This window comes from Carassius auratus, chromosome 22 (genome assembly GCF_003368295.1).
Source record: "Carassius auratus strain Wakin chromosome 22, ASM336829v1, whole genome shotgun sequence".
Classification (NCBI taxonomy): Eukaryota; Metazoa; Chordata; class Actinopteri; order Cypriniformes; family Cyprinidae; genus Carassius; species Carassius auratus.
Genome location: NC_039264.1, coordinates 18,923,533 through 18,947,973, shown reverse-complemented (window position 1 = coordinate 18,947,973; position 24,441 = coordinate 18,923,533). Strand labels below are relative to the sequence as shown.

The 24,441-nt window shown below is 36.5% G+C and overlaps 1 protein-coding gene across 1 annotated transcript; it reads right to left on the bottom strand.

Moving 5' to 3' along the window:
* Nucleotides 1–1,020: 1,020 nt before the first annotated feature.
* ccdc50a (coiled-coil domain containing 50a) lies at nucleotides 1,021–22,616 on the bottom strand. Its single transcript, XM_026198074.1, has 12 exons — nucleotides 22,333–22,616; nucleotides 16,688–16,750; nucleotides 12,755–12,884; nucleotides 11,126–11,216; nucleotides 10,813–10,909; nucleotides 6,246–7,037; nucleotides 5,834–5,958; nucleotides 5,711–5,755; nucleotides 5,518–5,622; nucleotides 4,212–4,306; nucleotides 4,025–4,128; nucleotides 1,021–3,937 (listed from the first exon to the last, which is right to left on the bottom strand). The coding sequence occupies exons 1-12, from the start codon at nucleotides 22,379–22,381 to the stop codon at nucleotides 3,918–3,920; spliced, it is 1,716 nt and encodes a 571-aa protein (XP_026053859.1). The 5' UTR covers nucleotides 22,382–22,616; the 3' UTR covers nucleotides 1,021–3,917.
* Between the last annotated feature and the right edge of the window lie 1,825 nt (nucleotides 22,617–24,441).

Genomic DNA, 24,441 nt, shown 5'->3' with positions numbered 1-24,441 from the left:
AGAGGCAGCTGTTGGCATTCACACTTCCTCATTCATGAGTAATTGAGGCCTTTATGCAGAAAATAACCACACCAGAATTTGCATTTCTTCATTTGTAGCCATTCATTTGAGGGTTTCTATGTAATCGCTGTTGTCTTTGGTTGGGATGTGACAAAGAGAAGAAACAAAAGTGTTGAAGCTGTGAATGTGAACTGATTATCTATTCATGATGGTTCCATGTGTTTTTTTTTTTTTTTTTACTGTTTTTCATTATGGTTTTAATGACCGTGTTGTAGCCACTGTTATAACAAGTACACAAAACCATTATTTTGAATATTTTCAAACTTGAGCAAAGAGGTTCATCAGGGTTGCCTCTGTGATATCACTTCCTGTCACATGACAATAAAATGAAAGTGAGGAAAAAAACAAAAACTCTTCCTTTTGTAAATGACTTTAAAATAAAATGCTTATATGCCTTGGAAGAATTAAGACTTTAAATACTTAGTGATCATAAGGCTACTTACTATTCAATGACCCTTTGCCTTATGAATGAATAATTGCATAATAAAATAAAGAAATAATATGGTCCCAAATCTGCTAGCTCCAGAAAAATAATTAATTTAGGTACAACTTACGACATGGCTCTTGTGGGTTTTTTATTTTTCATCTATTTGCTCAAAGTAAGTTTACTATTTTCTGTAAGATACCATTGCAACAATTTGTAAATTGTATTCAGAAGTTGTTGTTGTTGTTGTTTTTTTGTGTGTGTGGTGACTGGTTTACTTAAGGACAAAACAAGCAAAACTAAGCAAATGAACAAACAAAAAGCAAATAAATGCAATACAAAACCTTTTTTTTTTTTTGGGGGGGGTTACACTTTTTACTGATCCTTATTATATTAAAATATTTATCAATATAAGGCACAATTTTGATCCTACATTAAGAAAAAAAACGTGCTGAATAGACATACAAGACCTTCTGTCAGGTTATGACCAGCAGGTTGTTCTTTAAATCAGATACACTGGATTACTGACACACACATACCCTTTAAAAGTCATTTATTTGGTATTTACAGTTGGCCAGTGGAAGCTGTGAGAATGTGCAAGATACAAACACTTTCGCCGGTCACACAACATTTCCAGCAGCAGCTGATTGTAAAACAAACTGGCGTGGACGTCATCTTCATACGTTGAGTGAAAAATGCTCAGGTTTCTGTCGCTCTGTCACACACACATACATTTACAACAACACACCAGGTGCTAAAAGTTCAGTCCGTTTGTTTACAGCCTCGAGCAAAACTTTTGTAAACCAGTTTTTATCCCTCAAATCATGTGACCATCAGAGATTGACAGTTTTACAGCAATACTTTTTAAGTCCCTGAATGTTGAATTACATTTGGCACAAAACCCATCCGGCCAATTAGGATCAGAATTGTTACGTACAATTGTTTTCAAATACTACAGTGCACCGCAAAATGCAACATGATATGCGCTAAACTGACACAGCACTGAAAGATAAGAGCTATATATGCACATTCATCACTAAAACACACACGTAAAGTGATTCAAAACTGATTCAGTAATACAATTCCACAAGAAAATGTTCTTAAATCACCTTTTAAGCGTAGCAGCATGGCAACAGAAGATATTTTCCCTACAAGTTTATTCGATGCATTTCAGGCCATGCCTTTCATTGGAATGCACTGACACTAGCATACTGTCATTCTCGAGAGCAAAATATGGGAGAGTTCAGCACTAGCGATCAAACACTGGTCTTATAGAGGCACTAATGCGATACAAAAAGTAGCTGCTGTCTTTAGTTGTATCTGTACAGGATGCTACATGTAGCCCACACAATCATTTTCCCATTCCCAAAAGCCAAGCGGAATGTAATCCCTTTAAAATGCATTTCGACGGGAATATGGAATGTAAGCGATGACTGAATGAGCAGTAAGGAACAAAAAAAATGCCCTGATAGAGTAATGAGCTTGTGGCACTTTCCATAAACAGCGTACAAGTTGGTCTTTTTCAAACAATAAATACAAAAAGACAACTATTCTTAGTAGCATACTATTAGATAAGCTAGATGAATTATTTTATAGCATCAGACAAAAGCATCATAATACTGTTAAACCTATTTTAATTACTCAAAAAACAATTGTTTTGTTGGTACCCAACTAGGGCTCTAACAGAATTATAAATCTGGGCAAAATGTGCAACAGTGTCTATACTTTTTAAAATGTTTTTTTTTTTTTTGTTTGTTTGTTTGTTTGTTTTTTTAGAAATAAACAATTGACAAAAAAAAAAAAACATCCACACAAATCGTTTATACATTGTATTTACACAAGGTAAAAGACCAAAATTATGGTGATGGAGTTGCTTAAACTGCAAAAAAAAAAAAAAAAACTATACAAACCAAGGCAGTAGAACAAACAAAAAGCAAAGAAGAGCAATGCAAAAAAATAAATAAAAACCAAAAAACTAATTTAGTGGAAAACAGAAAACAAACAAAAAGCAAAAAAGAACAATGCAAAAATAAAAACAAAAGTCTGTAATCAGTTTATTCTCTCTGTAAGAAATAAACAATTGCTAAAAAAAAAAAAAAAAAAAAAACCAATTGGCCTTTTTAGATTTAGATTTGAATGAAAAAAATTTGATTTGATTAAAAAGAAAAAAAAATCACTGATCTTTTGCTGAAAAACAGAGTTTCAGGCCCTATTGTGAACTCTATTCATAGAAAGTGCCAGATAAATGCCCTAATCACTTGTTTGCTGCCTTAATCTGTTTGCTGGTCAGTTTTTATGTCCCTGCTTAAAGTAAGTTTGCCACCAAATGCAAAGCACTGCAACTCCGAACACTGATATATATATTTGCATGAATTGCATATGATGCAGCAAGCGAGAAAACAGTTTACGTCTGTGCCAACAGCAATGCTACTACATGCCTTAAAACTAGTATTTTGCATTTGAATTGAATTATAAATAAAACATAATATATAAAAATAAAAAATGAGGAGTAGAGATGTGTTTGTGGCCATTTTTGGACAAGATTCATATAAACCCCACAGAGTGCACATTCAGCCAGCATGCACTTTAACACCGGAGCATATTAGTACAGTAGGTCCCTGAAGCACCTACGAAGAAGATGAGAGAATCGCTACCAACACTGCAGGTGAAGGGGGAAATATCACAAAAACAAAGGCACCCGAAGGCTGAGCGTCTCGAACCCTAGCTGTACGTGAGCCTGCAGTGCGAGTAAAGAGTCTCTCATGAATGATATGAAGGCAAAATAAATAAAGAGCTGACAACCTCAACTTGACTCCTGATTCTTAAGACGTTGAGATATGTGAAACTTTGCATCTCTGGAAATTGGATCGCTCCTGGTTTAAGCTAACAGTCTCTTCAGATCGATTGGGGAAAGGGTAAAACAATCAGCATTTTAAAAGACAAATCAAAATAAAATATATCCTCTGAAAATAAATCAATAAATATATAGCACAAAAGTGCACGGCGTATAAATTCAAGCATGTTTTCCATTAAATAAAACCAACGACAAAGTGGAAAACCGCTGTATCCTGAACTCAACATGGAATCAAGACAATGCTTCATTATAGACAACAAGAGAAAAGGGATATTCTAGAAAGCTGTGCAGTAGATCCCTTCCTGTACACTCATCCACAATAAGACAAGAACACGAGAAGCAAACAGGAACTGTCCCGGTCGCACAGTAGTTCGTAGCTCCAGGGTAAAAGACTCATTCACAACACAAAGAGACGACGTCGGCTCATCTGATGCGATGAACCCAAGAGGGAAAAATCAAATAAAGTGTCAGTAGCTTCTGCTGAAAGCCTCAAAGAATTTCTGAATCACTTCTCCTCTACTGATTCGCAAAATAAAGGGCAGAACGAACTCAGGATTGGACAGCAGTGGAGGCATATGGTCACTGTCTGTAGTAGGCATCTAAAAGGAGATAAGGAGATTCAGACGGCCATATTTAAAAAGTTGTTTCAAATTTAAAGCATGATATCTCATTAGTGCAACGGGAACCTTTGTACGCCGCCTCTGGTCTTGATGGAGGACGAGGGGAGTAGGGGTCCGCAAATGCGTAACTCGGGTTTACGTTCTCGTAGTGCTGTGTAGGAGGCGGCGGCCTGGAGAGAAGAACCGAGAGGAACATGAGGCTCCAGTAGGACTTCTGACAGCTTGAGTGTGTTATTGAGTGGAGATGTGGTACCTGACAGGTTTGTGGTTGGGTGCTCTCTGGTACTCGTCCTCTCTGATGCGTGGCTCTTCTCGAGCTCGTGGTCGAACTACTTCTTCTTGCACTGACTAATGTGACAGAAGAGAAGAGAATGTGTGAGTAGTGTCGACAGGGTCAACGTCTCCAAGCATACATGGCATAATGTGAAATAGTCTAATAAATTAATTTCAAAGGCCTCTACATTAACCGTGCATTAATAGTCCCATTAACAATTCTCTGAAACTGTAGCAATGTTCTTGCTACCATAATTTCAAAATTTGAATTACTATTAAAATAACCCTAAAATAAAATACATTTAAATAAATAAACATACATTATACACATTCAATTTAGTATTTGTGTTTTTTTTTGTACTGTCGATATCTTGGAAAGTGGGGGCCGATAACCGATAAAAAAAGAAATCTGAAATTATTTCACAATGGATAAAAAAATGTATGTGTATCAAACTTACACTTTAGATGACAAAGTATTTTTAACAAATAAATAAATATTTATTAAAAATATAATTATAAAGGAAATAAACATGCGGCAGCAGAAATATGCCAAAAACTTTTGGGTAACTTTTGTTTACCTCTTTCATACTTTTATTACTCGTGGAAAAACTTGAAACACAGTTTGAAATAAATATAAAGAATGGTTTCGATTTTTGTACATTTTATTTTTGTTTAAATTTATTAATAAAAAATAGCTTTTTTAATTAGCATGTTTTTGCTATGGTACCGAGAACCGTAGATTTTCACTGGTGTTGGTACCGATTACTGAAATTTTGGTACCATGAAAACACTACTCAGAACATAATAAAAAATGCTCTGGTCCTTGGCAGGTCTTAAAATGTGGAAAATAAATAAACAACAACACATGACAAACTACAATGTGTCATTATTTATTTAACAAAAATAAAGCCAAGAGGGAAAAGCCATGTGTGACAGTGTTAGGACACCCTATGATTCAACTGCCTGTAGATCCATTTTTAGCTGAAATAATTACCTCCTTGGCATTGTGTTAACACACACCTGAAGGCTCCAGACCAGCAAACTGCAAAAACTTTTATACTGCTTCTATAGCGGTGCTCACACTTACTGATTATCATTTAGTCAAAGGCCTGACTGCTACTTACCCTTACCCTTATATGTATATATAGAAATCTACATCTACGTTTATGTATGTAAACATTTATCAGTCTCCAACAAAAAAGGTTTTAAAGGGTGGATGGATCACTCTAGTGATCGATCAGCATTTCAGACCAGAACTATGCTTAGTTCGAATGGATGTTGCTTACCTTATATTCCACCTCAGCCCATCGTCTCTCAATTGCTTGTTTCTCCTTCTCTCTCGATCTCTTATACTCTCTTTTCTCTTCCTCCATTAACAGTCGTGCTATTTCCTTAAAATACAGTCACAAAAAAAAATTGTAAAACAAACAAGATAAGCGACACCCTGACAGTGCACAAAAACAACGAACCATACCGTACCTCATCTTGTGCAACTTGAGCGGCTTGTTTGTCCAACCGACACGCCTGTAGAAAAAAAATATATAAAATTATATTTGTGGATTACAAGTAACCAATAATTACATTCAGCACGACTCAAAATACCTTAATTTCTTCTTCCTGTAGCTTGCGTGCCACCTCCAAGTCTATGAGCTCCTGGTCTTGTAGGTCTAAGTGGGCCAGTCCACGCGTCGCCTCCTTCATGCCATATTCTCCTCGTGGTTTCCGACCTGAAGGGGGCATCAGAGGATGTTAATCCACGTTAAAAGAACGACAAATTTACAAATATTCACACAGAACCCAAGCAACAATTTTTGGTTTGGGATTAAGAAAGGAATGATCAGAAATGACCAGATTTAGTGCACAAGGATCCCCAGAAATTAATTTAGAGAGTCCAAAAAAGACAAGAAACCCAAATGCACAGGAAAAGGGAAATCTTGACAGCGCTCCCCACCACCAGATGGCACTGCAAAGTCCAAGCAGGTTGACTCAAACAACCTTGGGCCTCGTGCCATACCTCTCTCTCTGGGAGAATGACCAGGGGACCGGCCCTCGTTCGACGGACCTCTGAGAACAGGCTCCTCAAACACCTCATTAGGACCTGACGGGAGCCTCGGCCGGTTCTTACGATCCTCCCACTCCAGGCTTTCCTCTGAGTGTCCCCTAGTTGGAAAGTAACCGTCCAGTTCTCGCTCCCTGCTTCTGTGCCTCCCCCTGTTCCCATCTCTTCCTCGTTCTCTTTGCTTCTCTCTGCTACCTTGTTTATTTTGGTCCATCTCCCGGTCCATGTTCTTGCCCCTGTCAATGCCGCTAAACAGTCGATCTTGACTTCTTGTCCGGTTGCGATCTATCGACCTTTCCTTGGCTCTCCGTCCATCCCATTCTCGTTCTCGATCCCTGATCCTCTCCTTGTCCCAGACCTTGTCCCGGCCGGCAGAGTAATCCCTGGGAGTCCTCTCCTTTCGTTGCACCACTGGCTCCAGGTCGTCCCATTGATCTTGCTTCTTCCTTCTACGCGGTTCTGTGTGATCAAGATTGAGAGGTTTGTTTCTCTCTTTCGGTCGTCGCCCAGGTGAGTAGTACTCGAGGAACCTTTCCTTGCTCGGACTCTCCGGATGCCAAGATCGACTGAACTCAACGGGCTCATATTCTGGATATCGACTACGGCTACTGGGATATCTTTTTCTGTCAGGCTCTGGAGAGTTGTACGGGGAAAGAATTTGACTGTAGTCATGATGCTTCTCTTTTCTGTAACCCGGAGATGCGGAATGGGGTTTTGGCTCTCGCCGATCCGGTGGAGATCGGGAGACTGGGTGAAAGCGAGTGTGAGGCAAAAGGTGGAGTGCAAGAACAAGGAGGGAAATTGTCTGTGTTAGTACACAAGGGTTAGTTCAATGTGGATAGTGCAGGAAGTAAAATGGTAAATAAGGCTATTATTGACAATTAGTACCAAGACATTCAAATAAAAAAGTTACAGCAAGGGGTCAAAATTAACAAATGCAATGCATGCCAAGGTCAAATGATTGGGGAACATTTAACTTGTATATTTAAGGCTTTTAAACTGTATTTATCTTGTTTTTAATATAACAGTAGTAATGCATCACTTATATAAAATGCATAATATATATAATAAATTAATTATATATATTATATTACTACAACTTTGTCACAAAGGCTACTCCAAGTCTTAATCCACAGATCTGGGCCCGTATTCACAAAACATTTATATATGTGTATATATCTTTTGACCCACCTGTTTACTTTCACTTTAGACACGACTAAAGCTGTCAAAATTGCTGAAAAACGTAATTTACATTTTGTACTTAAATATTATCAAGATTGAATTTATATTTAAATTTACAAAGGCATAATTTCAGCTGGTTGTGTGGGGGGGGGGGGTTGGCTTCTTACCTGAGGCCACAAGAGGGCGCACTGAGCAAAATATTAATAAAAAGCATTTCTTAAAAAGCAATAAAATAACACAACTGACATTTAGAAATACAAAAGACCGAAAACCAATCACGAAAAGTATGGTTTTCATTTAAAAACATTAGATGCAGTGGGATGGGGAAAAACTGCCATAAAGTCGCGAGACATGTTTTTAAATGTTGAATTCAAAGAAATTTTACATGGCTTTCTAAGCATGAAGCGATCTTATGTGAGACGTGAGTGCAACGGTGATAGATGTCCTTTTAGAAAATGCGATAAAATACATTCAGAAGTGGTCCAGATCTGTTAAATAACTTTTTTATCTATATATCTAAATATATATATATATATATATATATATATATATATATATATATATAATATATATATATATATTTTTTTTTTTTTTCCCAGAGTAAACAGCCAAAAACCAAATACCCTGTTGTGATTTCAATTAATTTCATATGTCTCAACACGCAGAGTTTTGGTGGAGAGAATAACAGCACGATGATAATAATAGTAATAATAATAATGATTAATGTAGTATTTAAAAAAAAAAAAAGTGTCTAAAAATTATATTGTATTATAGAGCGTACAAATTATAAATTAAAGTGACTGGAAAGTGCATTTGGCTGAGTGTTAATTTTGAACCCTGTTTACAGCAACTTACAGGACGTTTAATAAGGAGCAATATGTGGGTTGGGACAGATTGTAATTTAACAAAACTAAAATAAACCACCAAAACAAGCAATCAAAAAAATAAAAGTTATTTCAAACGGTTGGCTGCAAACCAGTGTTTCTTTGCAGCAAAACATACAAAATCCTTCACAGATTTCTCAGTCTTAATGCCTTAATCCTATTTCTACCAACAAATCTCAAATTATCGTACATGGTAGGAGTTTATAAATAGTCTAATGTGCATTTTCGTCCACATTTATGCCAATAAACTAAGCCTTTTTGCATTCATTAACCCTCCTACAACTCTTTCTTAATCACAGATTCATGCATCAAGGATTCAGATAAACCTGTCTGATCTCCTCCGCAACATATCCCTGCATAAGCGCAGTCTAGGCCTATTTGTTTGCATCCCTGCGTGAGAACGGGGCCCAGCTATGCAGTCACGCTTCGAGAGGTAGAGACAAAGCTCAAGATACTCCCTGAGATGCTCAATCTTTTATGTTGTGCCCCGTAGGCGGCTGCTAATCTCTGCTCATCACGGCAGCATCCCTACAACATGAAGCAATGCATTACGTGCTAAAGTTTCAGTCTTTAGGGTTCGAGGGTTTCAGTGAAACAAACTATTCATTAAGAACTTGTGAATGAGAGACTTGAGCGTGTTTAATGAAGCAAACAGACCCTGTGGGTACGATACCGGCTAGTCAGCACGAGTCCCTAAACACATTCAAATGATGGCATGATTACATAACATGAAAGCAAACAGTTTGAATGCACACTGTGGCATGCAAGGGCAGCCATGCAGGGCAGGTGGAGTTAATAGATGCCGTGTTGACACAAACAACTTTCATCTCCAGTTTTGAGGCATTTGTTGTTAAATGGTCATCCATTACCAATGCAAGGTCTGCTGGTGCTTTTTAGATCCTTCCCAGAGTAACCTAATGTTTGCTAAACTAACTTTAGTTGCAAACTAAATATGTGCGGTCAAGCTAGCTGACGTTTTTTAACTTCACAACAAACAACAAACAGAAGTGTCTGGAGTGTAATGAAATGCATACAATGTGTGTTAACTACTGCAATTGCTATCTAAGGTAAGTACCTCTGAAAGAGTTAAAACATAAAACATATATATATATGTTAGTATTTTCAGATTTGATCATTTTATAACATACACCGTTATAAGTATGTAAAAAAAATATTAAAATGCCAAAAAAAATTAAGTACAAAACTTAATACTTTTTCAGCTAGTTGCATTTTTGTTTATTAAATACGCTTAAATTACATGTAATTTAATGAAAAAAAAAACTGATTACACTTTATGCATCCATGTAAGCATAAATATATATACACACAAACACACACACACACACACACACACACAGACACATGTTGGTATATGTGGTTTATGGGGACTCTCCATAGGCGTAATGGGTTTTATTCTGTACAAACTGTATTTTCTATTGTCCTACCCCTACCCTACACCTAAACCTAACCCTCACAGGAAACTTTGTGCATTTTTGGATTTTCAAAATAACTAATTCTGTATGATTTATAAGCGTTTTGAATTACGGGGACACTTAAAATGTCCTCATAAACCACCTCCTCATTGTAATACCTGTGTCATACCTATGTCATTATACAAATTTGTGTCCTCGTTAACCACATGAACAAGCTCACACACACACACACAAATATGAATGTCTATTTAGACATTTATTCACAAAAGGTTACTTTATTATTTATACACAATTATATTTTTTATTAATATTATGAATTTGTTTTTTTAATGAATTTTTTTTATTTAATTCAGTGATTTTGTGGCATGTTTTGCCATGTCTTTGCCATTTTAATGTCTTTGTAACGTAAATGTATTTTATTTTTACTTCAGTTTTTGTCATTTGAGTACTTAAATGCAAACATTCCGTTCGTATTTCTCAGAATTAATCATAAATATCTTCATTTGTGTTCCCAAGAAGAACAGAGATGTCTTTCAGGTTTGAGGGTGAGTGATTAAAGACAGAATTTTCATTTTCATTTTTTTCATTTTTGAGTGAACTATTCCTTATATTTTTTTATTTTAATTTTTGAGTGATTCTGTTCTGTGCTTTTGTCTTTTTTTCAGCTTCATTTCAATAAACAAATGATGTAACGGTAACTTGGCTTTTGACTGATTCATTGCAAGAAAGAGTCATTTGTCCGTGAATCAGAACGCACTGCTTCTGTTTGTTTTTGCATGCAATGAATGAAAGCGCGTTTTGTCCTCGTGTTTCATGGTATCCAAATAATTCAGTTTCACATCCACTGCTGTGGTAAAATGCGATATGGCACTGTATAGATTCAGTGAACAGCTGAGCAGGAAACCCTGCAAACGCAGATTTCCCAGCAGTCAAACGTGTTGACCGACCCAAACCCACATATTCTCTTCTCCAAACCCCTTCGTTGCTGGATGGCACACCTTCCTCCAGAGGGCGTCTACACACCTTTATCATCGTAGTACTCCTCGAGGTTTCCTTCCATCTGCTTGTGCCGTTTTCTCTCCTCTTTCATCTCTCGCTCCTGCAGCTTCCGGGCGATGGCCTGGTTGAGCGCACACACAAACATGAGGAAACAAACGCTGCAATGCAGCAGCAGTCATGGGTGTGGATACACATCTAAGCTTTCCTGGTGACTAACACACAGAGAATGCGAGTACGCGTTCTCGAGTCTTACAAACACAATCACGAGGATGTCATGTGACTGCTGGGGGCGTGGCTAAACCACAGCGAGGGCCTGAATGCTGTGAATGGCTCTCACCTCATCCTTCTCCTCCTGCTGCCTCAGTTGTTCGGCCTGACGGACCAGTTGTTCTTGAATCTCCTGAGCTATTTCAATGTCGATGCGTTCCCTGGCGGCACAGAGGAGAGAAAACACTGTGAGCGCTCACATCAGCCACCATGGCTTTCTCTTCCTGTGAGATGTAGGTGTTGTTGGAAGACTGTGACAGTGTTTGGCTAAAAGGGTTACAGAGTAACTATAATCTAAGGCTACAATGATCATACATTTGTGCTAACTGTCATAAAAATGTGTGTGTTTTATGTTGTGCCTTTGGTAGTTATTCACATTAAACTTGGAATCATACAAAACCTGGTGGTATTAAGTAGTATTTTATTTATTAATTCTTTTATACTTGCTTTATAAACTTCATTTACATTTTAGTTTAGTTGGGTTTTAGTGATTGTTTTGTGCATTTGGCAAGTTTGCATTTTTTTTTATGTCTATTTAACTTAATTTTAGTAATTTTAGCACTTTATTTCAGTCGGTTGCATTTCATTTTTATATTTCAGGTTCATTTCAATTAGATATGAAAGTTTTTAGTTAATAACAAAGGTTTTGTGAATAAAGCACAGGGGTAGAAGATGAATTTAATTTTTTTATTATAAATAATAAAATATTAACTAGCAATATATTGACTATTTATTTAAATAAATACAAATAAAATACTAATACTCCTCCTACTACAACTAATAATTCTTAAAATAACGATTATTATTATTATTATTATTATTATGCAGCAGCTCTACAAACACAGAAGTAAACAAATCTTTGTTTTTAAACTGTTAAAAAGCACAATCTGGTGTGGTCTTATATTGTTCTTTACACCGGATTGGGAGATTAATTGACCAGTAATTAGTCATGTGATTACCACCCAGACAGAGTAATTAGTAAAGCAATCCCATTACAACCAAGCTAATGTAATTGGTTTGATTTAAAGCTTCTCAGTCAAGCAGCACAGGAGGCAACAAAAAGACAATTTAGAAATTAATATATATTTTTTTCTACAGTAAAAACAGTAATATTGTAAAATACGTTTGTAATTTAAAATAACTGCTTCCTATTGCTAAAATGAAATGTATTCATGTGATGTAAACCTGCATTTTCAACATCACTCTTGATGAAATCAGTCTAATGTGCTGAAAATAGTCACTTTTTCTTAACATAAAAAAATACTAAACTGACTTCAGATCCATAACAGTATCTTCTGCTGCTCAAGCTCTGACGATAGCATCAGCTCAGAGACCTTGAGACGTCGCCCAGCAGGAAAGAAGTCTTTATCAGCATGTGGCATGAGCCGAAGTCAAAACATTTTACTGCCACGGAGCACTGCGAGAGGACACAAGGCCAGAGAGCAGCCGGAGCCTAACTAAACCCACATACTGTGTTTCTGTACGAGAAGCACAGTGTCAACATTTGAGGGACAACAGCTGCTATCAAGGACTGATAATGAAAGTACAACAGACAGCAAAAACAAGCAGGATTTCCCAACTGGCTCTGCAGCGTCTGATCCTGTTAAGAGTTTGGGAGGATCTGGGGAAAGAACCACCTTCCTTTCCAGACGTGAAGAGTCTGGTTTGATCTTTGGATGATGGGTTTGAGGTGACTCACATGTGGCGATGCTGTCTCTTGCTCTCGGCTTGGGCCCGCTTGTCCTCCTCCTCCTGCAGACGCTTGGCCACCTGCAGGTCCTGCTGCACCAGGCGGCTCTTGTGGACGTTGGATGCCAGGTGGCTCTCGACTGGAAGAGAAACCTGACGTTAAGACGCTGACGCCGAAGAAATTCAACAAAGGATACCACAGATAGCATGTGCTGTGTTTCTGAAGCACATGACTGCTGGAGCATTTCTGACATTTACACAGATTTGTAAATATATAAAATAAACAATTTACTGAATAATAAAAAAAAAAACACGGAATTAGTTTTGAGATTAAATACTGTGTATTTAATAATAATCCTTAAACATTTATACATTACTAATACTACTGCTAATAATATTTTTTATTATTACTAATAATACTACTAATCTTTTTTTTTTTGACCAAATCAAGTCAAAACTAATTCAGCAATTTAGTATTTAGTAAATTATTTACTCATAAATAATTCATAATTATGAGTGCTTTAAAACTTTTACGCAAAACTGACAAACACATCAAGTTTTTATTGCTGTTGTTTATTTGAATTTTTTTAGTAGTAGTAAGATTAATAGGGGTATTTGTTATATTTTAAGTATTCATATCATTATTATTTTATATTACTACAAATATAAATGATATTCATTCAATATAATGATTATTATTATTATTATTATTATTATTGATAACAATAACACTGCTAGGATTTTATTATATTTTATTGATATTATTATTTACTAGACACAAAATATTAAGTCAGAACTAAACCAGCAATTTATGAACAGTCAGTTGTTTAAGAAATTAATATTAACAATTATTAGTGCTTTAAAACATTCACAAGACTGACATTTACATTGATTTTTCAGAAAACTCATTACAAGAATAAATAAACCACTGAATAATAAATTGTCCAATACAAAAATACAGTGAAAACTGCCGATGCAAAATAATACTGATAATAATGAAAAAATGTCAAATAAGAACAACAAATGACAATTTTCCCAGAAAACCCATCTATTTATTTATTCAAACCACTGAATAATAACTAGTTTAACATTTAATTAATTATAAAAAATTATGCAATCTATTATATATTCATAACTACTGAGATTATTAAACAATATTAAAATTCAGTGAAAACTGCCAAAGTGTCGTGGCAATTTTCCATTTGAATGAAGGTATGAGACAAAAGTCTTTTGAATATTTATTTTCCTGCAGGAAAAGGTCTAGATTCATCCAGTCATTGATGGCTGGCTTTAGATTGCATCAAGGAGGAAACACCTAAACTCACCATTTATACCTTCTTCAAACGCAGATGGCTTTGCTCTCATCCAATCATAATGCATATTCAACATATATGTCCATTTAAGGTGCCTTAATTTACTGAAGCGCTCAGACACAGTCTAAAGAACGCTCTTTAGTACAGTGACGCAAATAAGGAAAAAATAATAATTTCCCCCACACAAAGCAAAAAAAATAATAATAAATAAAAATAAGAACAAATTACACTTTTTTTTTTTAAATTTGTACAACTACTGTGACTGACAACTGTAAAAAAAAAACTGACAATTCAGTGTCCATGTTCGATGATATATAATGTCATCACATATCACATATTGATATACACGCAGCTGAGAGCTGATGTTCTGAAATGACATCAAACTGGTTGCCATTTCAAGGCTGTGCTACGTCGACAAGGCAGTCAATCGTAGACACCGACGCAATTCTAGCCGACACAGTGCATCATCTTCCCAAAGTCTGAACACTTTTATTGATCCTGTGGCTGCGAGCGCACGCTATTTTTAAGAAAGAGCACCAGGAAGAAAGAATAGCTATAAACTGAAAGATTCATGTGATGGATAAACCTGATGTCAGTCAAGCTAGCCACATTTTTTACAAGAAGCCGTTTTGATCGTGGAAAAAAATCGAGAATGAGGTATTCTCTGGCTTTGATTCACTGCAATTCTTTCAGATGCAAATCTGCCAGCGCGACTAAAAGCTGATGTGCGACACGCAAATAAATGGTTTCTTTGCCTGCAGAAAAGGTCAGGCCTTTCAATCAATGGTCAAAGAAGCTGCTTGGTTCAGTCATATAAAAGCTCTGCAGTGCTGTTATTGTTAACTCAATCTAAAACTAAAACCATTAAAATCTTCTTTATTAACTGAAATAATGAAAAACGGAAATTTAAAACGATGCCTTGCCAACTAAAAAAAAAAATATTTTTGTTAATTAAAAAAGCTAAAAAATAAAGAAAGAAAAAAAGCCTATATGAAAACTTACAATTCTGCCTCGGCAACTAAAGCTGAAGATCTCAAATTATTCAAACCAATCAAAAAATAGTGTTGTCGTAATAAATTAGTGCTCTCAAAATATTCATCGCGATTAATCGCATCCTAAATAAAAGTTTGTGTTTACATAATACTATGTATATTTATTATGTATATATAACTACAAACACATGCATGTATACATTTTGAAAATATTTACATTTACATTAAATTATCATATATAAATACTTCATATACAAACAAAACATTTTTTTCTGAAATATATTAATGCATGTTTGTGTATTTATATATACATAATAAATATACACAGTACACAAACATATATAATGTATTTTTTGGATGCGATTAATCGTTTGACAGCACTGATATAAACTTAATAGATCTATAAAACATTTAACATCATTTAACAATTTAACCGAAAGGCAAAATAAAATGAAATAAATGAAAAACTTGTTAAAAATGCTGGCGTGGCTACACAAATAAGCTGAAGATCTAACATTTTTCAAACTAAAAATTAGCGTTAATAAAGAAAAAAAATATGACTAAAACCTTAAAATTTAAATGAAAACAAAAATAATTCAAAATAAGAATAAATACTATACTAAATAATACTATAATAAAACTGCTCTACTACAAAGAAGAAGAAAAACTAGGTTTTAGAAGATGATGTGGTCAGGAACTTTTTTTTAAGGTTCGTTTATAGGATCATTAAAATAGTCCGTGTGAAATCAGTGGTTTAAATGTAATGTTATGAAGCTACAAAAATACTTTTTTGTGCAAAGTAAACATGCGTGCTTCATGGTACTATCACGAATGTGTGAAGACGACTGACAAGGAAGGGAAGACATTTTTTTTTACAAAATGTATTCTCGTAGCTTCACAACATTACGATTGAACCACTGACATCACATGGACTGTTTTAATTCTTACCTATCTGCGCCTTAAACTTGTCAGTTATATTGCTGTCTGCTCTCGAATTTCTTCGTAAAACAAAAAATCTTAATTTGTTTTCTTAAGAGTCATTCATTTTTGGGTGAAGTATCTCTTTAAAGTGTGATTTCATTAGAAAAATTGCCCATTGATAGTGGTGTAAATGTATCAAGCATTCAAACTCGGGATGTCAATTTAAAACTAAACAGCTTTCTGTCGGTCAACGCGGGGAATTTTCGTAACCAACTTGAACCCGTCTACTTGTGGAAACCTTAGTTTCGCCCTCACATAAAATTCCCAGATGCTTGGATGCCTATTGAAATAGATTTCGAAAATGTATCAAACAACAGTAAATATGGCCACACATTTAGCACCGTGTCCTCAAGAGCTCTTTCTCTTTTTCAACACTGTTTCCTCATACACAAGTGCTAATGAAATCAATATGATGGCATGTGAGATCTGTGGTGAAGGTGTAAAACCTCACACTGCAGGTACAAGGGGAAGATGCTGAGATGAGTTTGGACTTTTCTTTCAATTGCCATTCATTTTTATGCTCAGTTAAGGATGGGGAAACACCGTAGTGGCTTTGAAGGACTCATTTGGTGCCAACAAACAGCTTCAGGATTATAGGTCATAACTTTCCATGTTTTAACGTTCATTTAAGTGGGCAGAGGATATGAGAGGACTCACTTTCCTGTTCTTGAAGGTTGTGGGCCAGACAGTGGTCTTCTAGCACGGCAAAGTCCCGGCACACTGCACACAGACAGACAGACAGAGATAAGAAATCAGGTTATTTACTGTTAAAAAAGAGCCACGTGATAGTTTCAACCCACACAGGAAGTTCACAACACTAACCTCAGGATAACAGATTTAGGTTAATATTTTAGCATGCATGAGCACTGATCTGTATGCATAGTAATGTACTGGACTTACACTACTGAAATTATCACTTTTATTCAGCGAGGATGCATGAAATAGATCATAGTATTACAAAAGATTTCTATTTAAAATAAATGCTGTTCTTTCGAAATTTCTGTTTTAAGTATCGCAGTTCAGTTTGCATAAAAAATATCAAGCGACTCAACTGTTTTCACCGTTAATATTAATAATAAGAAATCAGACTTTTTAAAGAAACATTTGTAAAAATCTTATTGATGCACAAACTATTGAATAATTCTGCGTCCTCAATTTTTTTTAATTCATTCATTTATATTTTACTGCTATAGTAGCAGTGAAATCTATATCCAAGCAAAAATAAACAAATTAATGAATAAATAAATATAAAATTAAATACAATTTAATTCCCTAAGAGCATTAAAGGCTGTATTCATGGCACACACACACACAAAAAAAACTTTTTTATTTATTTTTTATTTTGTATCAGCATCAGTTTACGGTCATGAATATGTCGCGTTGTGTCGCGTCGTGCCGCATCCACAGCAGAGAACATCACTGGCTTATATTTGCTTCTGTCAAATCGCGCCACTCACCTCTGGTTTAGACACTTAGAGCAAAACTATGCTTCATTCATTTATATTTCTACATGACTCCCTGCAATACACTTCTGATTAATCAATCGCTCCATCTACTGGTCTGTTATTGATACACGCAAAACTGCTATATCTGATAACCGAGCGCTCAAGCGGGTGCTGCGAGTCAAGCTGACAACCCTCTACATTACGAGTAAATCACTCACATATACGACTAAATCTTCATTCTGGTGACTAAATGATGTCTAATATTAGCCAATGGCATAATAAATACATTTTTTGATTTTACTCGCCAGTGTTTTAGTTGGAGGCTAAGTAAAAGTTTAGCACAGATATATTTTCACTCGCGAACACTGACCGAGCGCTTTAGAGTCTCACTCTTCGGCAGGCGATCTCTGCTTTTTTTTCAGTTCATCTGATCATCGCATTCTTTCAAACACGCAGCGAGAGAGAGAGGACGAACTGATGCGCTACATGTAAACAATATTCTTTGTTGTAGTTTCCTGTCAAAAAAACAGTTACTTTAGATTTTTTCAGCATTTAAGAACTGCTGGGTTTTCCGGTAGTGGGCGGAGCTAATGCACAGATTCTCAAATTCTTCTTAATTCTTCTTAATTCTTCCAACCAAGCCCTGGGACGGCTAAACAAAACGAACGCGCCCAAGCCATTCTCCCGCATCCCACATACTGAGTCTTTATCCGCCTACACCGGTACTCGCCCATCAGGTGTTGTCAATGCTCTGCTGTGTTGGGTCCGAGCGGCAACCACCTGCTCTTTCTCGTGTAGCCAACACTTAAGTGACTAAAACTGTAATTCGTCGACTGGCCACTAGAGGCTGACTGCAAAAGGGGAGTCAATCCCATAGACTCCCTATATTAAAATGGCCAACTTTACAGCAGAAAAATGAAAAAATTAACTGTGAGGTTGTGGGGTTGATTTTTTTAAAATATTCTTTTAATAAGTCATCCGTTTAGCACTTGCCGCTGCTAACACTGCCTTCGAGCTTGGCGGGTGTGGCTTCAGCGAACAGCTCCCGCCTTTTTGCAAATTTTCAATTATCCGGGAGAGTTGCGCAGTGACACGCTGCCAAGATGGCGACGGCCCGTTCTGCACACTTTGAGCTTCGAAAACGCTCTTCAGGAGTTTACGGGTGACGTCACGGACACTACGTCCATGTTTTTATACAGTCTATGGTTCGGTCCCGCGATCATGCAGGTCACAACACGGAGGATGCCTGTTATTATGTTATAATCAAGGTATTGGACATTAGTGCCCTGGCAGTGGCTTTGGTTTTAGATTTAATTTGATTAATGTTACAAGCTTAGATTTACAATAAATATTTTAACTGCTATGTAAAAGGAATACTGCTGTAAAAATTGTGTTTTCAAACCAAACGTTATTGCACTTTTTTTCATACAGCAGTAAAAAAAAAGGTGCACAACACACTACTTTTGAACTCATTATTGAATTTTGTGCATAATACAATTAATCCCAGAAAATCATAGATTAATCGCAATTAGAAATTTTTATCGTTGAGCAGCACTGATATATAAATAAATAAATAAATAACACATCTATCAAAGAAGGAAACAATTCTGTGGGGTCTGAAACTGCGGTTCAACCAACCATTATCACCTCAGTTATAAATACATCCCAAGAAACTGAAACCATGTCCTTCGCATCCGCCCTTTAACATCCTCTTTTTTTGCTTTTTAATGTTTTCTTTAGGCCTGATTCTGCACCTGGCAGCGTCCCAGCTGCTTAGACACGCTTCAAAACACAGGTGGAGAAGCACAACAAACGCCTTCAAGCCTCTGATCCAAGCGCCGATAACCTAAATCAGACAAAAGCCACTTTTGCATTTCCGCCGGCGAGGAAAACTGCGCTGTACTGTTTGTGGGAATCGAGCATGATTAATTAAACCAAACACACGCTCCAGTTTCACACCGTGTGCTACAGCCGTGAGGGAATTTAGTGGCAGGTTTAATAACGACGTGAAACACTGTTCACGTAATGCTAATTCACCTAGGAATTTTCCAGAGTCCGTGTTGTTTAGCTGAGGCGAGACGAGGATACGATTAAGCCACTTCTGCAGATCAGTGATTAAAGTCGTCGTCCATCTGCTGCTGATCCGCATCTTAAGAAGAAGAACTGCAGAACTGAGACCGAGGGATATTCTTAGCGCTAAATGAGGAACCAAGAGCAGAATTTACATGAAATCTCCTTTTCAGTCTACTGGCTGGTGAAGCCACATCTCCATGCCCTATCAGACAGGATTCAGATAACGGCCGAGTATCATTTGGCAGGAGGAACCAGGAAAGCCCCTGCTGAAAATAAGCATCTTGGTGCTGACTGTGCATTTATTCTAGGCTTCATTTGCTTATGCATGGAGCCTTTTTGAGGGGTTCGAGGCCAATTTGATTAACCTGTGTTGAAAACTTTTTTTGGTTTATATGCTGAAGTTAAGTGGCTTATCATTATGATGAAACTGGATTTATGACACAGTTAAGTATTAGTGGCAAACAGATATATATATATATATATGGGCCAGGTTGACAAAAAGAACATGCTGGTGGATCTTCGCCTAACATTAAAAACGTGTGGGTGATCCCATACACCATGAAATAAATACAGCCCAGAGCGACACAAACACTATGACATCAATTAAAATGTCTGATTCATTAAGAATGACGATCCTTAAGGCGCTATAAAGCAGCACCCGAGCAGCGACGGGCAAACAAGTAACAGCAACACAAGGAAAAGCTGAAAGCTTTCCAAAGCAAACACGAAACCAGCACTGAACACATCCCAGCAGGTCTTAGCTAGGCAGCAAAAACGCCACTTTGTTTTTTTTAAGCCTGCACGCTTTCCAGGCAAACAACCCTAACTTTGTCTCCAAGAGCACCGAGCAGCTGCAACACAACAACAAAACGCTGAATCCACACGCACGAAACGACTGGAAACAGAAACCACAAGCACATTCCTCTAGGAGAAACTCGTGAGAAATGCGGTATGTTGCTCGTCTTCATGCAGTAAATTAGTGTTGAAAACATACAGAAGCACTTTCGCAGTAACACACGCAAACTTTTACGTGGTACCACCAAATACCACGCCGTTCTGAACTTTACAGTCGAGGCTTTCACTCAAATTGTAACAGCGATAATACAAAATAAAATAAAACGATTTTTGACCTGAATATCAGCGATATACATTTCGTAAATGGGTTCAATGGTTCACAAGGTTCTCGAATTTCAAACATACTGTATGCAGAGTCTAATGCCACCGTTCCACAAACACGGGACACTTTGTTGCCTAAAAGACTTCTTTTAAGTGTTAAAGACACAACATCATGTTGGTTGTTGTGTAAACCAACAAGATATGTTCGATAAACTATAACAAATGTAGACATCAAACCTCTTTAAGAATGTGAACTTGGACGGTCCCACTATAGAGCGCTCAACCTCGGTACCGTTGTTTATTTTATATTAAATAATCGCCTAGAAACCAACATTTGGTCCCCCAGTGGGATAAAATTACTTAATATTTAAAAATCAGTAATACAGTAGCTCATATTAGACGTGTCAAACTCCTTGAAATTGGTCAGATTTGGCCTATCACACCTCAGAAGACACCTCGGGTCTTAACCTTTTCGGTCGCATTGAAGCAAACTTATTAAACATAACTAGAAATCAACATTTGGTTCCCAATTAGCCAGGATTACTTGATTTTTGAATTTAAGTTCCACTCCAATAACGGAGTATGAATGAAAAACGGTTTGTTTTAAATGCATCAAAGTCAAACATCTTAAAATGTTTAACTCGGCCTGTCCTACTTCAGACGTCTTAAAAAATAAAATAAAACCCAGCATTTGGTCCCCAATAAGCCAGAATTACTTATTAGTCTGAAACTGTAATTCAGAAACCAACTGAACCTAGACAAAAAAAAAAAAGCTTCTTTTAAACAAAAAGTTATTAAAATCATCAGTTATATATATTTTCAAGAACGCTGGTAAACCAAACAGTTAACTGTAGCCTTTGACTTCCAGATCATATTTTCCAATCCTATGCAAGTCAATGGAGACCATTAACTGTTGATTTACCAGCGTTCTTCAAAACATCTTCTGCTGGGCTCAAATGTAGAAAGAAACTAATACAGGTTTGGAATAAATAATTACATAAGTGAACTATTTTAAATGAAATATTTAGAAATCAACATTTGGTGCCCAACTAGCTACAGTCTTCTGAATGTCGGTTTGAGACCAATAACTGAATCTAAAGCTCAGATACGATCTCAAACTGGATTTAGGGCGGAAATGATAGGGTCTGTAAATCCTAATCCACCTAAAGAATCAAACGAGGTTCAAATGAGTGGGTTGAAATCCTGCAAAGCTAGCTGTTTGTTTCCCCTCAATAACACGCAAAGTCTTCAACAGCTTGTGTTGCACCACAGTCATCTTCAGTATGCTCTCAAGAAGACTCTCACAACACATGTGCCAGCATTCACACACACACACACACACACACACACACACCAGAGTAACTAAAACTAACGTCAGGCATCACACGCCATCTAATACAATATATTTGAGACAAAACAGGGCAGAATTTAATCGCTTTATCTTTTTTTAATATCAGAAATATACTGATGGAGGCGTATTGCCTTCAGTAACGTTATAACCATTGTATTGAGTCCAAATAACAGTTTACCTTCATAATTCACCACAATGCAATCATATTTAGTTTTTGGCAGCTCTGAATCTGGCAGGTCGTGCCATTTGCCCGTTTATTTTAAGGCAGTAAGAAACAGTGTAACATCACCATCATCATCATCTTCTTCTTCACTCACCCTCTTTCACGCCAGGCAGGTTGTTCTGATCGATACTGAAATCAGCCATGTCGTCGGCGATTCTCTTAATGTTTCTCTGGGGTTTCTGAAGGTTATAGTTTGACAGACTGATGGCAGTCTCCGTCAGATAAATAAATCCCGATCGATGTCTTCGCTAATGTGTCGCTCTGATTGGTTTCTGTCGCCAGTCGAGGTTTCTGTCCGTCCCTCCCTCTGTACCCTCACACACAAACCCCGCAGGAAGAGCTGAGCTGAGCACCATATGTGTGTGTGTGTTTGCTACGGATTGCAGGGTGGGACATGCCACGCGCGCACGCGCTCACATTCTGACAGGCGGAGAAGCGCGCGCGCGCGCACGCCAGCAAACAAATGAACAGCAAGTGCACGAGCGCAGCTCTCAGATTCCTTCAGAAGTGGACTGCTTGAATGTTTTATATGAACCTTGTTATTGTCGTTATTTATTTTAACAATTCAGGCCAATATAAACACTCTGATACTGACTGTATTACTTCAAATAATTAGGCTTCCACGATTATAAAATTATTAAAATAGCCTATACAAATGATCAAATATTAAAAATATAAACCTATTTTAAGGTAAATATAGAGTAACCAAAAGAATATTAATTGAGTTTCAATGCAATTAGAGTTTCATATATATATATATATATATATATATATATATATATATATATATGTGTGTGTGTGTGTGTGTGTGTGTGTGTGTGTGTGTGTGTGTGTGTGTGTGTGTGTGTGTGTATTTATTATGTATATATGAATACTCATACATGCATGTATGCTATGTTTATATATGAAAGATATTTATATACAATATAAATTATATGAATATAAATATATACATGTAAATCAAAATGTGTACTGTATGTCTGTGTTTTTGTAAATAATAAATAATAATATTAGCAGAGTAACTCAGTATACTAAGTTATAATAATAATAATATGAAATATGACTTATCATTATATTAAAAATTAATATAGATTTTATAGATAACATTTTGAGACAGAAAAAAAAACTATTTAAACACAATACGTTTGTAAATTATAGATATGGATCTCACCGTGTATAGGTTTCTAGAGTCTCTATAAGATGTAAAAGCCACCAGAATGACATTATATTCTTCATTTGACATCCTTCATCATACCGTTTCTTTCTATTCTAGGCACTGACTCACATATACTTTTAGTTAAATTAAAAGAAGAACGCCAGGGACATTATGAACGATACCCAGTTCTGCCAGTGATTTACTCTTGTCCTGACACACGCCGCCGTTGACTGATTGATTGCCGGTCGCTGGCCATGAGACCACGTCAGATCATCAGTCCCAGCTGTCACAGACCCTCTTTTAAAATACAGAAGGTACTCCGTCACACTTTTGATTTACAGCGATGACACATCCTCACGTCCTGATTAAAAGTATCCCGTCTGATGAGAGCCTCCAGCAGAAGCGCCTTTGGTCAGACAGGAGCAAACACACACCAGGATCATCCCTTCAGTGCCATGGACAGACTATCCTCAGGACGTCTTCTCCCACGACTCGCTTTTTTACTTCTGATTGGTGCTCTCAACGTTCATACTAGAAGCCTTCTAAGTCCAGGTGAGTCCAAGCCACTAATTTGATCTAAATGACTGTTTTTTTTTAATTCTAGATTGTATTAAAGTCAGTCTCCTTGTATTTTAACTGTGTGCTGAATTGCATTTTTTCATTTTTATAGTCAACCAGGTGTTCGATTCAGTGGATGATTCAGATGTGCAGAACCAGATCCTGGCTTTTCTGCTCCGGAAAAACATCATGCCTGTGCAAGAAAAGGTTGCGATAGGTAAATAAATGCATTTTATTTATGTTTTGCACATATGGTCTTATTCTTAGCAAATGTAAAATGAATAAGCATCTTATAATCCACAAACCTGCACTTGTTCTTGAACATCAGAACTCGAGCTGCCCAGAAAAATCCCAGAGCTGCAGGAGGTAGGTTTCATTTCGGTTCAGTTTTGTCTTTAAATACAATTTAATCTTTCATTTTCATTGTATATATAAAACACGAAATATATTCATATACAAATGTATTAATAAAAATAAACCAACTATTAT

Coding starts and splice junctions, on each gene's coding strand:
- ccdc50a (XM_026198074.1), bottom strand. CDS start 22,381: ATGGCTGATTTCAGTATCGATCAGAACAACCTGCCTGGCGTGAAAGAG. Junction 10,910..11,125: donor AGCAGGAGGAGAAGGATGAG/GTGAGAGCCATT, acceptor GCGCTCAACCAG/GCCATCGCCCGGAAGCTGCA. Junction 5,623..5,710: donor CTCAAGTTGCACAAGATGAG/GTACGGTATGGT, acceptor CTGTATTTTAAG/GAAATAGCACGACTGTTAAT.